This window comes from Myxocyprinus asiaticus, chromosome 32 (genome assembly GCF_019703515.2).
Source record: "Myxocyprinus asiaticus isolate MX2 ecotype Aquarium Trade chromosome 32, UBuf_Myxa_2, whole genome shotgun sequence".
NCBI lineage: Eukaryota > Metazoa > Chordata > Actinopteri > Cypriniformes > Catostomidae > Myxocyprinus > Myxocyprinus asiaticus.
This window is the reverse complement of record NC_059375.1, coordinates 43,869,703-43,892,107: the sequence shown is the minus strand read 5'-3', so window position 1 is coordinate 43,892,107 and position 22,405 is coordinate 43,869,703. Positions and strand designations below refer to the sequence as shown.

General features: G+C 39.3%; 1 protein-coding gene across 1 annotated transcript in view; it reads right to left on the bottom strand.

Annotated features, from left to right (window-relative positions):
• ryr2a (ryanodine receptor 2a (cardiac)) overlaps positions 1-22,405 on the bottom strand; it is a 207,180-nt gene that overhangs the window by 19,992 nt on the left and 164,783 nt on the right. The window contains exons 79-92 of the mRNA XM_051667848.1: positions 21,335-21,434; positions 20,893-20,972; positions 20,723-20,799; positions 19,330-19,403; positions 10,580-10,660; positions 8,778-8,866; positions 8,562-8,690; positions 8,370-8,474; positions 6,369-6,450; positions 4,978-6,284; positions 4,800-4,873; positions 1,730-1,874; positions 1,435-1,521; positions 1-190 (exon numbers count right to left, since the gene is read on the bottom strand). The exon at positions 1-190 is cut by the window's left edge and continues 29 nt beyond it. Coding sequence (XP_051523808.1) covers positions 1-190; positions 1,435-1,521; positions 1,730-1,874; positions 4,800-4,873; positions 4,978-6,284; positions 6,369-6,450; positions 8,370-8,474; positions 8,562-8,690; positions 8,778-8,866; positions 10,580-10,660; positions 19,330-19,403; positions 20,723-20,799; positions 20,893-20,972; positions 21,335-21,434 — 2,620 coding nt within the window. The remainder of the gene's footprint in view (positions 191-1,434; positions 1,522-1,729; positions 1,875-4,799; positions 4,874-4,977; positions 6,285-6,368; positions 6,451-8,369; positions 8,475-8,561; positions 8,691-8,777; positions 8,867-10,579; positions 10,661-19,329; positions 19,404-20,722; positions 20,800-20,892; positions 20,973-21,334; positions 21,435-22,405) is intronic.

Genomic DNA, 22,405 nt, shown 5'->3' with positions numbered 1-22,405 from the left:
AGAATGAGATGACGGTGTGTAGAATGGCCAGAATCCTCAGTGTGGGCTCCATGTACCCGCTGCTCTCCTCCAGGACAAAGTGCACAGTGACGGGGCGACTGCTTGAGCTGCCCAGCGGGTCCCACCGCACGCTGGTGTCTGAGGATGTGCTGAACAACACTTCCTTCCCTTCGGCTGACGATGTGGACACCTATACATGGACAGCAATGAAAGGTTGGATATCACAGACTTTCTAAATATGTAACACAAATGTCCTCTTTCTTTTATGATTGGGGTGGGGGTTGGGGGGGAGGCACAGGGAGAAATGGGACAGGCAAATGTTACAAGCCGAACTAAAACTTGTTTTCGAATATCTCAATATAATATGCTTTAAAATATTTTAGATTATATTATTTATAAATGTTTTAAAAATATAAAAATATTAAAAACAATAAAAATACTAATGATAAAAATTATAAAAATATATTAATTATATGTATATATTTGTTAAATATTACAAATAAAATAACAATATATTACATATTATAAAAATAATTATAAAAATATTTTCGATTATATGTATATTTTTTAAAATATTAAAAATAATATAACTATAAAATAAAAAATACAAATAATTCTTAAAAATGTTTTAGATTATATTATTCATAAATGTTTAAAAAAATTAAAATATTAAAAACAATACAAATACAAATTAAAAAAAATGTATAACAATATTTTAGATTATATGTATATATTTTTTTAAATATTACAAATAATATAACAATAAAATAAAAAATTAAAATAATTCTTACAAATGTTTTAGATAATATTATTTATAAATGTTTTTAAAAATATAAAAATATTTATAACAATAAAAATACAAATGATAAAAATTATAAAAGTATTTTAGATTATATGTATATATATTTGTTAAATATTACAAATAAAATAATAAAATACAAAAATAAACAGAATTCTTACAAATATTTGAGATTATATTATTTATAAATGTTTAAAAAATATTAAAATATTAAAAACAAAACTACAAATTAGAGAAATAATTATAAAAATATTTTAGATTATATTGTTTATACATATAAAAAAAATAATTTTTAAAAATGTTTTAAGATTATAGTTAGCTTAATTTAATATTGAGAAAGAAGTGAGAAGTGCACAAATGTTGAAGTAATTTTTACTTAAACAAGGTCAACATTATACTGTACAGACTAGAATTACTTTATTATTATTATTATTATTATTTTATTATTATTATTTCATAAATGTTCTGGTTCCCTCCTTTAATGTAAATCCATGATATCTTTTCAACTAAGTAAACCTCTCAGTAAAGTATTGTAACAGCACAACTCTCCACAACAAGTCACATGATGACAAACACCACTAATGAATGTCTAAAGTAAATGTTGCAGTTAGTCAGACACAAGTAGTTTGACTTACCTTGTAAAACAGCAGAATAAAGTTGATTGCAAAGGCCACAAACAAAGCCAACATTCTCATGTTGTAGAAATTTCGTGCAAAATAGTTCTATAGGAGAAGAGACATATACTGAGTAAGGTCGAGGTAAAATACACAATATAGAGTACATGTTTACAGAGCACATACGCATTACGCATACACTCAAATCCCCCATACAGGAATGATGGGCAAGAGATTTTCTCCTGAGAGGAGGCTGAACGAACATCTGCCAGCATGACATTATCAGAAACAAACACAACATCTCATGGGCTCTGACCAGCAGCTTGCGTTGGTAAGCGATGATCTTCTTCCAGAAGGCCGACTCCTGCAGATCAGGCTCATCAGATTTACAGTAATGCTGTCTGAATTTCCGTTTCACCGTCTCTTCTTTCTTTTTCTGTGCTTTCTCGCCATTTTCCCCTCTGAGAGAAACAACACGTGATTGGAAGAAGTTTGAAATGGATGTGATTGCAAAACGTTTTCATAGCATTGACAATACCAGTGTCTTTTCGTCAAATAAATAACAGTGTTTGCAAGGCAAGACTGATAATAAAAAAGCAACTGTAACATAGAAGATCAATGACAGTTCAGTATGTAAAAATATGCTAAAATGAGGAGTTCTTCAAATAATACGATCATGTCATAGTTGTCGGTTACATTTCCAACAGTGGACATTCTATCAATCTAAATAATTTTTTTAAGATTTTTAAACTTTAATCTTAAATTTCTTAAAAAGTAAAATGTTTGGGACCTGGGTATCTCAGCGAGTATTGACGCTGACTACCACCCCTGGAGTCGTGAGTTCGAATCCAGGGTGTGCTGAGTGACTCCAGCCAGGTCTCCTAAGCAACCAAATTGGCCTGGTTGCTAGGGAGGGTAGAGTCACATGGGGTAACCTCCTCGTGGTCGCTATAATGTGGTTCTCGCTCTCGGTGGGGCGCGTGGTGAGTTGTGCATGGATGCCGCGGAGAATAGCGCGAAGCCTCCACACGCGCTACATCTCCGTGGTAACACGCTCAACAAGCCACATTATAAGATGCATGGATTGACGGTCTCAGACGCGGAGGCAACTGAGATTCGTCCTCCACCACCCGGATTGAGGCGAGTCACTACACCACCATGAGGACTTAGAGCGCATTGGGAATTGGGCATTCCAAATTGGGGAGAAAAGGGGAGAAAATAAAAAAAAAGTTTACAAAAAAACAAAAATGGATGGCTGAAATGATCTACAAAATGAAATTTGAATGAAATCTGTACATTAAGCGGTTTGGGCGGAATTAAGAGGTTTTTGAGTAATGTTTAAGTAATCAATACTGTATTGTAAGCACCATAATAATAATAACATGTCCCTCCTTTTCTTTAACCCTCATTTTGTGTTTTTGACCCAGGAGAGGTAGATAATAATTTTTAAATACCACATAGTTAGTTGTCTTGGAAGGGAACCAAACTTTGGGACTTTGTCAAGACTACCAAAATATGCATAATAAATTATTATTATTTTAATAAAAAATGTTAAGAGATATAACCATTTAAAAATATATATATTTTACATTCGTGGGTCAGTTTTGACCCGGGCATCAATTGTGGCTTTACACATGATATTATGTAGCTTTGTTTGTACATCTATGAATTATATTTTTTACTAATAAACACTTCACTTACATTTTATAATTACATGACACTGTTACATGTTACATGGCTTGAAAGAGGAAATTGTTCATATTTTTACTCTGCAGTCATCTGATGCAGAAGCAGCTTACAGTATACTCACATCAACATTCAACAGTTCATGAGAGTAAATAGATTTATCTTAAAAACATAGTAAAGAAGTAATAATGATGTATACTTGAGTTGTACAGTTGTTTTCATGAAGTTTAGTTGAAAAAGAATACGTTACTTTCAGAACTTTTGACCACCAAGTTGTATTGAGCAGTTATGAGTAATAGTACAAATAATTCTCACATTAGATGTTCATATAAATTGTATATTATGTTATATGTACATCAAATTTCACAGAAATGTTGATAAAAAAGATGTCTTCACATGTATCACACTGGTTTTGCTGGAGTTAATGTATATTTTGAAATATCAAAGAATTTCTACATTTTATTATTTCTAAAATAAAAAAACTGGCATATTAATTAATAACATTTATATTTGTCAGTTAACATGCCAAAAATATCAATCTTTTTACATGAATGAACAGTTAAGAATCTATTAATGACTTACAATATAGTTTTAGATGAAAAACATCAGGTTATGAATGATTTATAAGCTTGAATTCCACCGGGTCAAAATTGACCCGCAAATGCAAAAGATGAATGCAGATTCTGAACGCAATAGGAGGATTAAAAAAAAGCACAAATCTTTGCTCCAGTGAGACACTTACAATGGAAGTGTATGGGGCCAATTTTTGGAGGGTTTAAAAGCAGAAATGTGAAGCTTATAATTTTATAAAAGCACTTACAATAATTCTTCTGTTAAAACTTGTGTATTATTTGGGCTGTAAAGTTGTTTAAAATGTAAATTAGAGTTTTAGGGTTTACGGCGTTACATCGTCATGGCAACCAAGTTGTAAAATTGGAGAAAACTTTACAAGAAAAATGTTAGTAAGTGATTTTAAACACACATATTGTTTATGTCTTGTGTCCATACTTTTGAAGCAGTGAGTATTTTAACATTTACGGATTGACCCCATTGACTTCCACTGTAAGTGTCTCACTGGAACACAGATGTTTGCGAGTTGAAATTAATTTTTGTGGTAATCCACATTATTCCACAAATGCTGTCGATTGAGTTTAACTTGTATTGAACCTGGAATATTCCTTTAAATACTGTAGATTGTCAGTCTAGAATTCCTAAGAGCACAGATTTACAGATGTTACGAAAGAACTAAAGGCAAAGACCTGTCTTTAGATTTCTCCCCTTTTCTCCCCAATTTGGAATGCCCAATTCCCAACGCGTTCTAAGTCCTCATGGTGGCGTAGTGACTCGCCTCAATCCGGGTGGTGGAGAATGAATCTCAGTTGCCTCCGCGTCTGAGACCATAAATCCATGCATCTTATCATGTGGCTTGTTGAGCATGTTACCGTGGAGACGTAGCGTGTGTGGAGGCTTCACGCTATTCTCTGCAGTATCCATGTACAACTCACCACGCGCCCCACCGAGAGCGAGAACCACATTATAGCGACCACAAGGAGGTTACCCCATGTGACTCTAACCTCCCTAGCAACTGGGCCAATTTGGTTGCTTAGGAGACCTGGCTGGAGTCACTCAGCAAATGAGTTGTCTTTTGATTTCTGGTCACAACAACACATCTCCAAAAACTGTACGGCATTAAGACTTACTCAGATTTTTCAGGCACTGATTTGGTCTCCCCTGTAGCTTCATTGTTCTCTGTTGATGATGAAGACCCCTTTGTCTGAGAGAACCAACAGAACAGCACTTAAACCTCAGTGTAATGTATGCAATACACAATCCATTTACTTTCAAATTCCAGCATATAAAAATGTGCCGCCCTGTTACCTGGTGTCTTCTGTGGAGTTCAGGTGATGGCGTAGGAGCAGGTGGGAGGGGTGTGTTGAGAAGATCAGTGAGGCTGGCGTTTGGATTATGAGGCATCAGTTTATATTGTCCTCCTTCTCTCTTCAGATCCAAACCAAATATATCAGACAGAAGATCAGTGTCGTCTGTGGCCACCGTCAGATCAGCCAGATCTTCCTCTGGTGAGGTTCTGTCCACAAGCTTCTTCTCGCCCTCTTCCGTCTCTCCTCTCACTTCGTCCTGTGTTGGGTCGGGCATGTTGGCCAGGAGCTCGGACACCTTCATGGTCTTGGCTCCCTCCACCAGACTCCCTCCTAAAAAGCTGTTGTAGATGATTCGGAAGAATCCTCGAGCGACGCTGAAGGCGAAGTGCAGCAGACCCAGCAGGACGCTCCAGTAGAAGGACACGAGCGTGGTCACCATGTCCTTAACTGTCATCTTCTTCGCTTTCTTCACCTGCTTCTTCAGGCTCTTCATGGAAAGCACCCTCATCAGAAGAATCACGTTGTATCGTAGGGCAAATAGGGCTGTCCGTACAGTGGTGACAGAGAAGAAACCCATCTCAGTGTTCTCCTCTTCTGGCTTTTCCCTCTCGCTGTCCTCTTTGCTAGCCGAGCGCTCGCCGGCGTCCGACATCTGCGCAGCCAGCTGCATCTCAAAGATGGTGTCCTCACAAAAGTTCACGAAAAGCTCCATTTTCTCTTTCTCACCACCCTCGTTTACAACATCAAAGATGAACTGCCGTTTGGACTCCTTGACCTGCGGCTTCTCCCACTGGGTGCGACTCGACTCGCTAATCTCGAAGTACACGCGCTCAATCCGCTTGGCACTGCCCATGATCTCGATGCGGCCCAGATATGGCTGGAAATAGTTCAGAACGCTCTCTGCAAGCTCCAGGAAGGTTTGGAGGCGAGAATCGTGGGGCATATGTTCAGAGAGATTGGTCAGGAGAACAGCAACATTGAAGCCGATGTCCTTCGCCGGCTCGTGGAAGCGTTCGACAAACTCTTCATAGTCCAAGAGCTCGTTTTCATCTGTTTCTGCGCAGGAAAGGAGGAACTCCGTTTCGGATTGGGTGTAGTGTTTATGGCTCTCCATGGCCTTATGGAAATCCCTCTTGGATATGACTCCCTTCCCATCAGGGTCGTACTCTTTGAAGGCATCTGACGATGTCAAGTCCTTCAGTTTGAGGAACATGTCAAAGAACTTGAGAATCATCTCGACATTGTTGGAGGACTCCACTAACATGTCCACCATCTGCTTTCCAATTGTGCCATTCACAACATTTCCTAAATGGACAAGAAGGTGATTATGACAATTTGTCTACCTTGTCACGAACATTGGTAACTTTTCATACAACTAAACAATCTCACCCTCCAACATGGACAAGAGCATCACAACCATGTCCTTCTGAAGATCCATCAGCTCCTTCAACAGCTCGATCTGGCTCGAATCCTACAGTGTAGAAACATCACAATCATTCAATGCTCTCAAACAAACTTTGAGAAGGCAAAACCAATGTCCTTCGTATTTCAGGATTGGTTTGATGTTCTGTAAAAGTGAGGATGATGGTTGTGGTCAGTTCATGTGCCTCTGAGAACTTAAACTTTTTAAACATCATTGTCTACCGTACTGAAAAGAGAATTGCTTTTGGATGTTGGCCCACAGCATAAGATGTCTTTAGGATCAATTATTAGAAGTTCGTAGGAAGGTATCTAACTATAAACATTACGTAAAATAGAACATAAAAACATTCTGAAAGAAATATTTCAGGTTCAATACAAGTTAAGCTCAATCGACAGCATGTGTGGCATAATGATGATTACCACAAAAATAAATTTCAACTCGTTCCTCATTTCCTGTAAAAAAGCACAAATGTGTGTTCCAGTGAGACACTTACAATGGAAGTGAATGGGACCAATCCGTAAACGTTAAAATACTCACTGTTTCAAAAGTATAGACACAAGATGCAAACAATATGGGGCGAATTCACAGTTTAGGCAGGCGCAATCAGCACTGGAATTGCACTGCATCTTAAGTATTTAAATTGTCATTCGTTTCTGTGCAAATGCCTCCATTCTATATAAATTAGTCTCATTCTAGATTGCGCACATGTAAATAGCCTGCACTTTTACTGGGCACAATTCATTCTTACTGAATTCCCTCCTTGGAGTGTTAACACGAATTTAGTGCGATGAAATCACTTACTAACTTATCTAAAATTATATCCAATTTTACAACTTAGTTGCCTTGACAAAGTAACTCCGTAAACCCTCAAACCGTAAAACGACCATAAAAATTACGAATTAAATAACTTTACAGCTCAAATATTACACAAGTTTTTAACACTGCCTTTTTATACCCTCCAGAAATTGCGCACATTCATTTCCATTGTAAGTGTTTCAATTTAACCTCCAATTTTTTTTTTTTACTATCCCATTTTCTCCCAATATGGAATGCCTAATTCCCACTACTTAATAGCTCCTCATGGAGGCGCGGTTACTCACCTCAATCCGGGTGGCAGAGGACAAGTCTCAGTTGCCTCCACTTCTGAGACCGTCAATCCGTGCATCTTATCACGTGACTCGTTGTGCATGACACCGCGGAGACTCACAGCATGTGGAGGCTCATGCTACTCTCCACGATCCACACACAACTCACCACACGCCCCATTGAGAGTGAGAACCACTAATCACAACCACGAGGAGGTTACCCCATGTGACTCTACCCTCCCTAGCAACCGGGCCAATTTGGTTGCTTAGGAGACCTGGCTGGAGTCACTCAGCAAGCCCTGGATTCAAACTCGTGACTCCAGGTGTGGTAGTCAGCATCAATACTCGCTGAGCTACCCAAGCCCCACCGATTTTTGCTTTTTTAAAGAAATAATTTTTGTGGTAATCAGCATTATACCACAAATGCTGTCAATTGAGCTGAACTGGTATTGAACCCTGAACATTCCTAAAAGAAGTCGTTTTGAATCAGCCTAGAAGTTCATGCTGGCCTAAAGGCCAAGCTATACTTCGGTTTTCCGCATGCAGGTACATCTCATGTCTTTCTAGACATGTCGTCTCATGCGTCTGAAGTTGACTGTACTAAAATGGATCATAAATCAGTCGTAGTGCGCATGTGTCAAACGTATCCATACAGCCTCATGGTCAAAAGTGTATGCTCTGAAAGTCTAAGTGTTCGACCATTCACTAGACAGAAAGGGCATGTGGACCAGCCCAAGCCTTAAGATGGTCTTTTCAGTCTTGCATACAAAGAACCACAACATTTACAATCCTTCTGGTCATGATACTGTATATTTATAAAGACTTCAAGAAGCTTTGTATTGTTTGTCATTATAAAATAAGTGTAACATTGTTTATTTGTACCTGAGACAGCTTCATCTGCATATGTGCAAAAACATGCAGGAAACCAACAACTGCATCCCACAAACGACTGTGAGCAAGACTCTGCTGGTTCCCCGTGCAAGGGCCCTGCGGTAAAACCACAGAGACGTCACGATAATTCACATGATTTAAGAGCACTTCATTGCTTGATAAAGTACAGCAGATGCACTTTACCTGAATGTACTCTGTGAGAGTGTTGAAGACTTGTTTGGCTACATTAATGGCTTTGGAGAAATTCCGCTGGCCTTGTTCATCAATCACATCTTTACCAGAATAATACCAGTAGAAATCACTGATCGACTCCTAAGGACACACAGAGCACGTGTGCGTCAGATCAGATGTGTGTTATTAGAACAAGACTCTCATTGTGTTTCCAGATAAATCTCTCACCTGGACTCTGAGCAGGTAATCCACTGTAGAGATGATGATGTTGACCGTTGTGTTGTTACCCGTCTGTGTTCTCAGGTAGTTCTGAAAATCTGACATATGAACACAACAGATTTGGAAATTTCAGAAACATTTTTTTTTTTTTTTTAATTAAGAGGCCATATTTGCCCTCTTGAACTGATTTTAACCCTTCTATTGCGTTCGGTCATTTTTGACCCGGTAGAGGTAAATCATATTTTTTGTGCGGAAACCACACTTTGTGACTTTGTCAAGACTATCAAAACGAACATAATAAAAAATTTCCAGATTTTTAGAAGACATTATTTAAGAGATATAACCATTTTTATAAGATTGTTTTGACCTGGGCATCAATTGTGGCTTTACACGTGATATTATGCAGATATTTTCGCACATGAATTAGATTTTTTGTAAAAATCCTTTACTTAAATTAAGCCTCTTTCCCATACTCTAACACACACTTTTTTGCCTCAAAATGGGACTGCATCTTGTTTACAAACATACACACACAAACATATACAGTCTCACACACACAGAACAGACAAAACAGATATAACAAACATAACAAATAAACTATATCACAGGAAAAACTGCCTAAAGGGAGGTGTGGCAAGAGCAAAAGTTCAAGCATATATAGTCTGAATAAGACTCTCTACAGATTGATCTGATAATAATCACAAATTAACATTCAGCAGTTCATGCATTTAGTTTAAAAACATTGTATACAAGTACAGATGTTGTGTAGTTGTGTTGTCTAGTTGTATTTGTTGGATTTGACTATGGAGTTGTTTTTCAGCAGTAATAAGTAATTAATAAATATGAAAGTAAATAGGAGAATTACTAGAAATTCTCACTTTAAATATTTATATAAATGTAATGCAATGTTATATTCAAATAAAATTTCATGTAAACCTTGATAAAAAATATATCTTTACATGTATCACACTGGCTTAGCTGTAGGTAGATATATATATATATATATATATATATATATATATATATATATATATATATATATATATATATATTGTTTTTGATGAAATAATTAATTATTTAGAAAAAAATGTCAATAAAAAAAACTGACATCATACATAATAACATTTAAATTTTTCAGTTATCATGCCAAAAATATAGATCTTTTTACATGTATGACCAGCTAAGATGTTAACAATGAGCTACAATATGCTTTTTGATGAAAACAATTGGTTTATGAATGTTTTATAAGCTTAAAACTCCACCGGGTCAAAACTGACCGACAAATGCAAAAGGTGTATGCAGATTCTGAACGCAATAGAAGAGTTAACTGGCATTTTTACCTTATAGAGAGCATGCATTTTCAATAAAAATTACACAAATACTTCATTTGAATCAATTTATTGAAATGGTTACTCTGCTGTCTAAACCCAGAACTTGATTAATTACTATTAATATATATATATATATATATATATATATATATATATATATATATATATATATATATATAAATTGTACACATTTTAAAAATCTTGGGAATTTTTTTTTTTTGTCCTGAGCCCTGGTTAATTTTTGACTCTGGTCCCAACCATTATTATAGTAGTTAGCGTTAACTGAACAGGAGGTATCTTGCAATAATAAATGCGTTTTTCAAAATAGATCACAAGAAGCAACAGAAGCTAAATTGGCTGCTAACAGAATTTTACGACAGACTATTAGGATGAACTGAGAGGCAGCCAAAGTGTACAAAACCTCGAGATCTTTGAGGTTCAGCTGAAGTGTTAATGAACCTGAGGTCAGGTAACACCCACCTGAGTTGTGACCCTCACAGAGCAGCTGTAGGAAGCGGAAGAGGTCACAGGTGAATTCGTCATCTTGCATGACCTTTTCACCTGCGCAGCAGTAGAGTCAAGTGTTAGAACCGCACTCATTATGAGCAGACTGAGCGGGTGTGACAGTCCAGAGCTCCGCTCAGAACACGCAAGCACGCACACACACACACACACAAACACACAGATGGAAGATACTACTGACTGCAAATGAGCTCTGGGCATGAGGGCGGGTCATGGGCAGGAAGGGTAAGACTGGCAGCATTCTATACCCCTCGCCTCAGACGTCTACTGCCAGATTTTCACTGCTTTAGATGCCTTTCATTAAAAAGTATGCAGTTAAACTTATATTTCAGTTTTAATTTTATATTTAAGTGATATTGGCAGGGTCTAAAATTAACTTACTGTCACACCTGCCAATGCAGAGTGAATTAAGAAAATTTACCAGCCATTATTTTCATTAATATATATAGGTGTTTCTTCAACTTCAGGCACTTTCAGCACTGTGGACTCCTAGAAAGTGTATGTTCATGCATCACAGGAGATTTATGTCATTTTTGTGTCATTTCTGTATTGTGTTTAATAGAATTCTGTGCTGGAAATGACGCTGATGGAAATGACATTTTTAACCTTTTTCAAATTAAATGACAGACTTCTTTGTCTTGCTACGGATAATTTCATAGCTGACATTTGATGCATACTAAATACACACAATTAAAAAATATTTTTCACTTTTCGCAAAATTACAGCCTGATTAGAAATGACAGGCAGTAAAAATATCCTGCTTACAAGTGATATTTATTTCCCTTGATTTTTCATTGCTTTGTCTCATATTTCATCTCAACTATGCTCTTCACTGACAATTTTGTCCACTTTTTAACAAGTACACTAACTTTTATTAAGAGCAAAATTGTTTGGTGTGGTAGGTTGACGACACATAAATTGCTAGAAATAATTTTCCCACAATAAATATTGAAATTGATTGTTTATTTCACTCTTTGTTTAGATGGTCAAAGTTTAAAACATGTAATAATTAGTATTTTTATAATGTATTTTCATAGTTTAATAATGAAAGTCTGGGTCTAAAGACTAAAACAGTAAAATCTATAAAAGACATTTAAAAAGTATCAAAAATAAATGATGAAGTCCTGGTGAAAATTTTCCAATTCAGTTTTAATGAGACCTTCATATAATGAAAAGAAAACAAAGAATGTTGAAATCGTTTTAAAACAAATCAACCTCTGGGACATGAAAGTGCCTGAAGTTGAAGAAGCACCCATATATACTTTTATCATATATATTTTGTCTCTATAGCAATAGAATTATTCAAGATGAGCCAGTCTCTGAGTCTCTGATTTGATTTTACTGTAACAAAAAACATTAAGAGGTGATTTTGTTCTTTTTAGTGTCTTAATGCGAAAAATATTCCACATGTGTCACCACATGGATTTCTGGAGAAAAACAATCTATTGGCATCTTAAATAATCTTCTAATGTTAAATATTCCACTGAAGTAAAAATTGTAAGAACTATTTAAATAATGTATAATATATTGCAGTTCCTTAGAGTTACTGGTCAGTGTCGCCAAAGCAAATTTTTACTCAAATTTGGCTCTTGGGAAATGTTAATTCTGGACCCTGGACATTTAACAGGTGATATTTGATATCTGAGGCATTTGGAGACAGAGTGCTGCTCTGGTCATATGGGAGGAACATGATGTTAAATGTTTTTAAATGTCACAGTACATTTGAGGAAGAGCAGTAATGCCCACAGCTAAACACCAGTGTCATAACTATGGAAAAACCTTGAGAAAATCACACAGACATGTTCTTCTCACAAGCCAACATGAAAGTGCTTAAATGTTTGAAATCTTTTCAAGTTCTATATTCTTAGAAGCTCTGTTCCTAGTGAGCTTCCTATGTAGGTGGCATTTTAAGGCATCAAAGGCATTCTTCTGACGTGACATCCACCCCAAAAAGTAGGTAGCAACTTTATAGGCAACCTTCAAAGGCAGCATCACATGTATCCTTCGTGGAGAAGGCAATCCAAGAATGCACTGCAATCTCAAACTATTGAGATCCATTGTGAGCCGAGTCCCTTGTGCACTTCACATAAGTCATGTTATTTTTATAGTGCACACAGCTGCTGCATATATAGACCATTCCAATTCGGTCACTTATGAGGTTCCATTTCAGTTAGGATACTGCCTTAGAAGGGAGCTGTCTATGTTTCTAAAACCTAGGTAGCTCACTAGGTTTTATAAACAGAGCAAGTAACCGAAGTAAGCAATGCACCAAAGTTTAAATTCTTGTTTCTGATTGGATGATGAATGCACTTTCAGGTGGGTCAGCATGATGATCAACCAGAAAAGAAGCCTCACAACTTCAACTAAACACCGATTATCAAAAATGACTTTAAATGTAGCATGCAAAAATATAAAATTATACAACTACTATGCATTTAGTGCATTTGACTACACATTATGATAATTATACACTTCTATACACAATCAGCCTAAGAATTAAAAATCATTAATTATGATTAACATCTGTGGTTTAGTAAGACTTCCTCTGGTCTATAATTTCACCAGCATTAAAACATCAAAATGAACTCTGAATAATGACAAATGTTGAAACTATTGAACAGAAATGAAAATGAATGATAGAATATAAAAACACAACTCTGATCTTCAGATAAACACAAAAAACATTAAAAACTCAAAACCAACATGTAGGAGCAATAAACGATATGACTGTAAATAAAAACAATAACAGGAAACACAACAGCAGGTACAACAGTGATGACAGCACACAACACCAACTGTAGAGCTCGGTCCACTCTGAGATGAAGAGGAAGGGAAAGGAGATAAGGAAGATGAAGGGGAAAAGAAAGGAGAAGAGGAAGGGGAAGAGGAAATGGATGGGTAGGGGGAAAGGAAAGGGAGGAAGCAGATAAGAAAGGAGAAGAGAGAAAATAAGGGAAAGGGAGAGAATAAAGGATAATAGGAAGGGGGAAAGGAAGGAGACAAGGAAGGGGAAGTGGGAGAGGAGTGAGCAGGGAGAAGGGAAAAGGAAGGAGAAGATGAAGAAGAGGAAGGGGAGAGAGGAGGGGGAAGAGGAATGGCAAAAAGAAGGGAAAAGGGAAGGAGAAATGTAAGATGAAGGGGAAAATAAAGGAGAAGAGGAAGGGGAAGAGGAAGCAGAAGAGTAGGAGGAAATGAAGGGGAAGAGGAAGGTGAAGTGGGAGAGAATGGGGAAGGAGAAATGAAGTAAAAGAGGAAGGGAATAGGGTAGGTGAAGAGGAAGAGGAAGGGGAAAAGAAGAGGGGAAGAAGAAGCAGAAAAGGAAGGAGAAGGGGAAACAGAAGGGAAAGGGGGAGACAAAAGGAGAAGAGGAAGCAGAAGGGAAAGAGGAAGTAGAATGGTAGGGGGAAAGAAAGGGGAAGAGGAAGGAGACAAGGGAGGGGGAAAAGGAAGGAAAAGAGGAAGGGAAAAGGAAGAAGAAAAGGAAGGAAGAGAAGAAGGGGAAAGGAAAAAGGAAGGGCAAGAGGAATGAGAAAATAAAAGAGAAGAGGAAGGAGAAGAGAGGGGGAGGAGAAAAGGAACAGGAAGATGAAGGGGAGAGAAAGGGAAAGGAAAAAGGAAGTAAAAGAGGAAGGAAAAAGGGTAGGGTATGAGGAAGGGGAAAACTAAAGGGGAAGAGGAAGCAGAAAAGGAAGGATAAGGGGAAAAGAAGGGATGGGGAGAAGAAAGGAAAAGAGGAAGGGGGAAAAGAAGGAGACCAGGAAGAGGAAGGGGAGAGGAAGGAGAAGGGGGAAAGGAAGAAGAAGAGGAAGAAGAGGAAGGGGAGAGAGAAGAAGGGGAATGGCAAAAAGAAGGGTAAAAGAAAGGAGAAGACGAAGGGCAAGCTGAAGGGTAGGGGGAAAGTAAGGGGAAGAATAAGGAGACGAGGGGGAGGAAGGAAGGAAAAGAGGAAGGGGAAAGGGAAGGGGAAAAGAAGAGGAAGGGAAAATGGAAAGGGAAGAGTAGGGTAGGGGAAAAGGAAGGAGAAAATGAAGGAGCAGAAGAAGAGGAAGGGGAAGAAAAAGGGGGAGGAGAAAAGGAACTGGAAGAGGAAGATGAAGTGGGAGAGAAAGGGGAAGGAAAAAGGGAGGAAAACAGGAAGGGGGAAAGAAAAGGGGAAGAGGAATTAGAAAATGAAGGAAAAGGGGGAAAAGAAGGGAAAGGGGAGACGAAAGGAGAAGAGGAAGGGGGAGAGGAAGAAGAGGAAGCAGGAGAGAAAGGAATGGGAAGAGGAATGGCAAAAGGAATGGAAAGAGGAAGGAGAAAAGTAAGTTGAAGGGGAAAAGAAAGGAGAAAAAGCAGAAGAGTAGGGGGAAATTAAGGGGAAGAGGAAGGAGACGAGGGAGGGGGAAAGAAGGAAAAGAGGAAGTGAAAAGAAAGAGGAACAGGAAGGGGGAGAAGAAGGGGAAAGGAAAAAGGAAGGGGAGGGTAGGGTAGGGAAAGAGGAAGGAGAAAATAAAGGAGAAGAAGAAGAGGAAGGGGAAGAGAAAGGGGGAGGAGAAAAGGAACAGGAAGAGGAAGGGGGAGAGAATGGGGAAAGAGAAAGGAAAGAGCAGGGGCAAAAGAAGGGAAACAGGGAGAAGAAAGGAGAAGAGGAAGGAGGCAAGGAAGAGGAAGGGGAAGGGAGAGGGCGGGAGAAGTGAAAAGGGAAGCAGAAGATGAAGGAGAAGAGGAATTGCAAAAAGAAGGGAAAAGGAAGGGAAAAGAAAGAGGAAGCAGAATGGTAGGGAAAAGGAAGGGGAAGAGGAAGGAGATAAGGGAGGGGAAATAAAGGAAAAGAGGAAGGGAAAAGGAAGGGGGAGAAGAAAAGGAACAGAAAAAGGAAAGGGGAAGGTGGGGAAGAGGAAGGAGAAGAGGAAGGAGAAAATGAAGGAGAAGAGGAAGAGAAAGGGGAAGGAGAAAAGGAAGGAAATATGAAGGGAAAGGGTAGCAGAAGAGGAAGGAAAAGAGGAAGCGTAGGCAAAGAGGAAGGAGAAGGGGGAAGAAGAGAGGAAGAGGAAGTAGAAGGAGAAGGAGAAGGAGGAAAAGAAGGGGGAAAGGAAGGAGAAAAGGAAGATGAAGGGGAAGGGGGAGAGGAGGGAATATGGGAAAAGGAAGGAGAAGAGGAAGAGGAGGAAAGAGGAGAGGAACAGCAAAAGTAAGGGGAAAAGTAAAGGGAAGAGGAATGGCTAAATGAAGGGGAAAAGGAAAGAGGAAGAGAAATGGCAAAAGGAAGGGGAACACAACACTAGTGCGACTGCTGCTGAGAGACCATCATCCTATCAGAGCAGATCAGCCAGAAAGCCACAAGTCCAATACTACAAACCACACAGACACACACTCCTAACCAAACACCCAGCCACTGCACAAGAGCCGAGAGCAACCAATCAGAGCCTGAGAGGAAGAGGAGAAGAAGAGGAAGGGGGTATGGGTTGGTTCAAAACAACTTCCCTGTTCTTACATCTAGAACGGCAGAACTGTGCAAATCCTGAGAGGAGAACAAAGACTTTGTAGAAAGGTGCCTGAGAGGCTGAAAATCAGGGCACCTTTCTGGAATGGGTGCGTGTGATTGGCTATGGCTCTATTGGGGCGGAGCCAGTGACAGGATACGCAGGGCAGGGGTGAGGTGTTGTGATCAGGGCCTGAACAGCGTCACAAACAGCTAAACACCAGCAAAATGGCAGAAGGCATAATTACCACGCTCATGAGTGATGACTGAGAAAGGGGGAAGATGGAACGTTAACCGAAAAAGAAGAAAAAAGAAAAGAAAAAGTGAGAGGTCAAACAGGTCACAAGGTCAGTCGTTGTCGATTGGGAAATGCAGACTTGGATTCAATCGGCACCAATTCTGACCCCAAAATGTTTTTTGATTTTGACACAAACACCTTGTCCTAACCAGGCGCAACACGTCAGTTTCTAGCGTCAAGTACTTCATCAGTAGCGCAATGCCAAACAATCACAGCCAATCAGAAGATATTTTATGTTTAATATACAGATATGTGGAGAAGATTTGGGGTTTTTCAATGAGATTTCATGGTAGGCAGGGCTACTGAACACATTGACACAGAAATAGAAATGTTTTTGTTGTTGTTGTTGTTGCTAGAATACAGTTTTGTGTGGATTTCATTTGAAACTTTAGTTTTACTGGTGTTATGTGTCACTTATATAACACTTAGTATTCAGCTACACTGGCAGCCAAAAGTTTGTAATAATGTACAGATTTTGCTCTTATGGAAAGAAATTGGTACTTTTATTCACCAAAGTGGCATTCAACTGATCACAATGTATAGTCAGGACATTAATAACGTAAATAATTACTATTACAATTTGCTAAACTACTTCAAAGAGTTCTCATCAAAAAATCCTCCACGTGCAGCAATAACAGTTTTGCAGATCCTTGTTATTCTAGCTGTCAGTTTGTCCAGATACTCAGGTGACATTTCACCCCACACTTCCTGTAGCACTTGTCATAGATGTGTCTGTCTTGTCGGGCACTTCTCACGCACCTTACAGTCTAACTGATCCCACAAAAGCTCAATGGGGTTAAGATCCAGAACACTCTTTTCCAATTATCTGTTGTCCAATGTCTGTGTTTCTTTGCCCACTCTAACCTTTTCTTTTTGTTTTTCTGTTTCAAAAGTGGCTTTTTCTTTGCAATTCTTCCCATAAGGCCTGCACCCCTGAGTCTTCTCTTTACTGTTGTACATGAAACTGGTGTTGAGCGGGTAGAATTCAATGAAGCTGTCAGCTGAGGACGTGTGAGGTGTCTATTTCTCAAACTAGAGACTCTGATGTACTTATCCTCTTGTTTAGTTGTACATCTGGTCTTCCACATCTCTTTCTGTCCTTGTTAGAGCCAGTTGTCCTTTGTCTTTGAAGACTGTAGTGTACACCTTTGTATGAAATCTTCAGTTTTTGGCAATTTCAAGCATTGTATAGCCTTCATTCCTCAACACAATGATTGACTGATGAGTTTCTAGAGAAATCTGTTTCTTTTTTGCCATTTGTGACCTAATATTGACCTGAAGACATGTCAGTCTATTGCATACTGTGGCGACTCAAAAACAAACACAAAGACAATGTTAAGCTTCATTTAACAAACCAAATATCTTTCAACTGTGTTTGATATAATGGCAAGTGATTTTCTAGAACCAAATGATCAATTTAGCATGATTACTCAAGGATAAGGTGTTGGAGTGATGACTGCTGTCTAGATTTGATCAAAAATGACTTTTTTCAAATAGTGATGGTGCTGTTTACATCAGTAATGTCCTGACTATACTTTGTGATCAGTTGAATGCCACTTTGGTGAATTAAAGTACCAATTTCCTTCCGAAACAGCAAAATCTGTACATTATTTCAAACTTTTGGCTGCCAGTGTACAGTACATGCCAAATCAACACATCAAATTAAACGTAACTATTTACTCTGTTCGGTATATGGCACAAATAGTTTTGGAAGGCAAAGTAAAGTAAAACAAGGTCGTTTCCTAGTTGATTTGTTGTCTTAACTATCTATAAAACAATAGCTATAGCTAAGAATGAGTACTGTATATCAAGTTTCCATCATCTAACTTACAGTTTGTTGAAAATGTGTTTGACTTTAGCAGAAATGATGCCGATTGAGTACAAACCGGAGTAGATCAAGTACAAAATTCAATGTAGGAGCCTTTAGAAAAGTATTATGACAGAATAAAACATCTGGAGAAAATAAACTATGTGAAGTAAAAAAAACAAAAAAAAAAACAAAAAAAAAAACAAAAAAAAACATACTGTGTAGCTTAAAAGGAATAGTTCACTCCCAAGAAAATTGATTCTGTCATCACTTACTAACCCTACTTTTATGCTCCATGAAGGAAAGAAAGTCCCATAAGTTTAAAATAACATGAGGATGAGTAAATGATGACAAAATTGTATTTGTTTTGGGTGAAATCTTCTCTTGATAGTCATGTTAAAACACAACAAACATAAAAAAAACAACCTGGAAAAAAGAAATCAAGGAATTAAATGCTCAAGAAATTCATGCTTACAACATCTTTGAGAGTTAAGAAATGAAATGACCATTGAAAATAATTTTAGATCACTTAAAAATGGCAAAACAATCACAGTTTCAAAAGACAAACACCAAGTGAACATTTAATTAAAAATAAATAAATAAATAAACATCATAACATGTTTTGGGTTCAGTTAGTGTCTCATGCACACTTTTGAGTGTTCTGGTTTGTCATGGTAGCCTTTGCGAAAAAACGTTAACTTTTATTATTATTATTATTATTTCATTTACAGTTTATCAATCCGAACTTCACATTAAGTCAAGTATGCCTGCTTCTCTTTCAGAAGACCATACGTTCATTTAATCAAACATTCACCATTATACACTCATACACAAACATACAGAAAAAGAATACAATTCAAAATTTCACAAAGACATCTCCAAAATGGATTCTGGAAGACATGCAGTGAATGTGTCCAACACAAAAGTAGCATTACTGTATTTTTTAATCCAAATAAATTACACACAAATGCCATGATAAATCAAGTGGGATGAAAAATAATGTTTCAAAGCCTTGCAGTATCTATGTCACATCACAGAATTACACAGACTACAGTGAATATACTGCTATTATTAAAGTGTTTTATAATAATCCAGGTGTTATATAACATAATAAATAGTTATTATATAATAAATCATACCTGATCCTTCCTCTGTCACCATACCGAGACCTTCAGCTTTATTCTGTCTCTCAAATGCATTCAGATCCAAAACACTGCAGAGAAACATCCATCACAATTATTCTGTTTCTGTTAGCAGAGTTCACACTGCAGTTAAATCTTGTTCGGGTATGTGACGAGGAGGAGGGTAGGGCCGGGCCATGACTACGCACGGCCCGGCCCCCAATCGGGCTAATCAGCCGAGAAGAGTGATAAAGGCAGCCGGGTGATGCATTTCAGGAGAGAGAGAGCCACACGCAGCTGCTGTGTGTGTGTGTGTTTATGTTTGAGTCTTTTAAGTTTCCATTAAAATATTACTTCGATGATTCGTCCGCTTCCCACCTCCTCCTTGCCCATCCTTGTCCCCTGTTACATCGGTGCAGAAACCCAGAAAGGAGGAGGGATGCGCTGCGTGAAGTCCTCACCACTGCCGTCCACCCAAAGGAGCAGCCGCGGACGTCTGCCGGGGATGGAGGAGTCGTTACCAGCTGCCTGGACGCGGAGGAATGGACGGTGTCCTTGGGGGGAGGAGGGGCTCGCTGCTGGTCGCCTGGAGCGGTGGAGCCTCTGCCAGGGGCGGAGGGGCTCGCTACCGGCCCCCAGAACGCGGAGGGCTGTTCCATCCACCAGGGGTTGGAGGGCTCGCTCCTGTCCACCCTGGGAGGAGCGGCTGTCGTCCACCAGAGGTTGAAGGAGTGGTCGAGGACCAGGTGACAGCGTGTTCTCTCTCTCCTCTCTCTCTCTCTCTCACTGTCACTCTGCCTCGCCCTTTCCCTCTCCTCCTCTTTTTTCTCACCACTTGTCCCCCTCTCCAGCTCTAGAGAGGTGAGGAAAGCCTAACGGCAGGCGTAGCCAGAAGGGCAACATCCCCCCCCCCCTCCCCCAGAAAGGAGGAGGGGGGATGTACGTCATGCCGGGGATTCCCCGGCCTGAGGCAAAGGAGGGAGGAGTGTGGAGGAGGAGGGCAGGGCCGGGCTATGACTACGCACGCCCCGGCACCCAATCGGGCTAATCAGCCAAGGAGAGTGATAAAGGTAGACGGGTGCAGTAGTTCGGGAGAGAGAGAGCCACACGCAGCTGCCATGTGTGTGTGTTTTGTTTGTGTCTTTTGTTTAAGTTTCCATTAAAATATTACTTTGATGCTTCGTCCGGTTCCCACCTCCTCCTTGCCCATCCTTGTCCCCTGTTACAGGGTATTTACAAGATGACAACCAACAACATTCTACAACCCAATTCACTCCTGAATAATTCAGATAGTGAATTTTTGTAGTGCATGACTAGTTTTTAAAGAAGTGACATCACATTTAAATTTAAATGCAGACACTCCAAACACTCGAAAATTCTGCATTGTTCATCATAAAGTGGACGTTTTTACCTGCACGACTGCATCAGTCCAGCTAGACTCTGAAAGAATCCCACGTCTCTTTTGTCTTTCAGGTAGTCCAGCATTTTCTACAGGTGGAAGACAATCGACACACAGAACACAATAAACTGCCCTGCCACCTCTAACGTCACTTAGATTGTGATGTTTTATATCGGTTTTACCTGCTGTACAGTTGAGTTTCCTCCATTGAGTATAGCGATGCCCAACTTCAGTGTAGAGGCCACCATCGGCCCCATCTCACCTACAGAACCATACATTCACATGAGCTCTTAAAAGACTATAATCAACCTAAACGTTAGCAGACTGAATCAAAACCCCATTTGATTTCCATTCATGGAGTCATGATGCGATTCCAAAATGATTCACGATGCATCTAAATTTTTCAGCAACAAAGCAATCTTTAGTGAGTTTAGATGGTTTGTTTACAAATTCTGCATAAAGATTACACATAAAAAACAGAACTAAAATATGTCTGCTGTGATCGGCCAATAGCACTAGAATAAGTGGGTTCAGAATAGTTTAGTAAAGAATCAAATCATTCAAGCTTCTCTGAGGTTTGAAGATCTTCTGCAGAAGCCTGTGTGACAGGTGTGTTTGTCTGACCTTTGCTGGCGCTGATGGTCTGCAGCACCATCTCAGCGGCTCCGCGGTCATGAAGTCTTGCCTGCTGATACAACAACTTCTGCTTCTCCATCTCTTTCTCCTGCAGGACAGACGAGAGGAGGACATCATAACACAGCTCCTGTGAACATCTGCACATCACACAACTCACAAATGTTGAATGTGTTTTGTAGTGTCTGGTGTTGCTGGGTGCAGATCCATATTTCAAATGCCACATTAAAAATCTCCAATAACACAAATAAGAAACTGGAAATCATTCTAGGTGATTTTCATTTGAAGTCTAATTATACACTGATGAGCCAAAACACTATGACCACCTGCCTAATATGCTAATATGGTCCTCCACATGCTGCCAAAACAGTGCAGGCCCGCCGAGGCATGGGCTGTACAAGACCCCTGAAGGTGTCCTGTGTTATCTGGCACCAAAACATTGGCAGCAGATCCTTCAAGTCCTATAAGTTGTGAGGTGGAGCTGCTGTGGATCGGACTTGTTGGTCCAGCACATCCCACAGATGCTAAATCGGATTGAGATCTAGGGAAATTGGAGGCCAGGGCAACACCTTTAACTCTTCATCATGTTCCTCAAACCATTCCCGAAAAATGTGTGCAGTGTGGCAGGGTACATTATCCTGCTGAAAAAGGCCACTGCCATTAGGGAATACCATTGCCATGAAGGGGTGTACCTGGTCTGCGACTATGTTTAGGTAGGTGGCACGTGTCAAATTGACATCCACATGAATGGCCGTACCCAGGGTTTCCCAGCAGAACATTGCCCAGAGCATCACACTCCCTCCACCGGCTTGTCTTCCCACAGTGCATCCTGATGCCATCACTTCCCCAGGTAAATGGCGAACACGTACGTACACGGCCATCCACGTGATGTAAAATAAAACGGGACTCATTGGATCAGGCGATCTTCTTCCACTGCTCCAAGGTCCAGTTCCGACACTCGCATGCTCATTGTAGGCACTTTCAACATTGGACAGGGGTCATCATGAGCACTCGGACCGGTCTGTGGCTACACAGACTCATACGCAGCAGGGTGCGATGCAC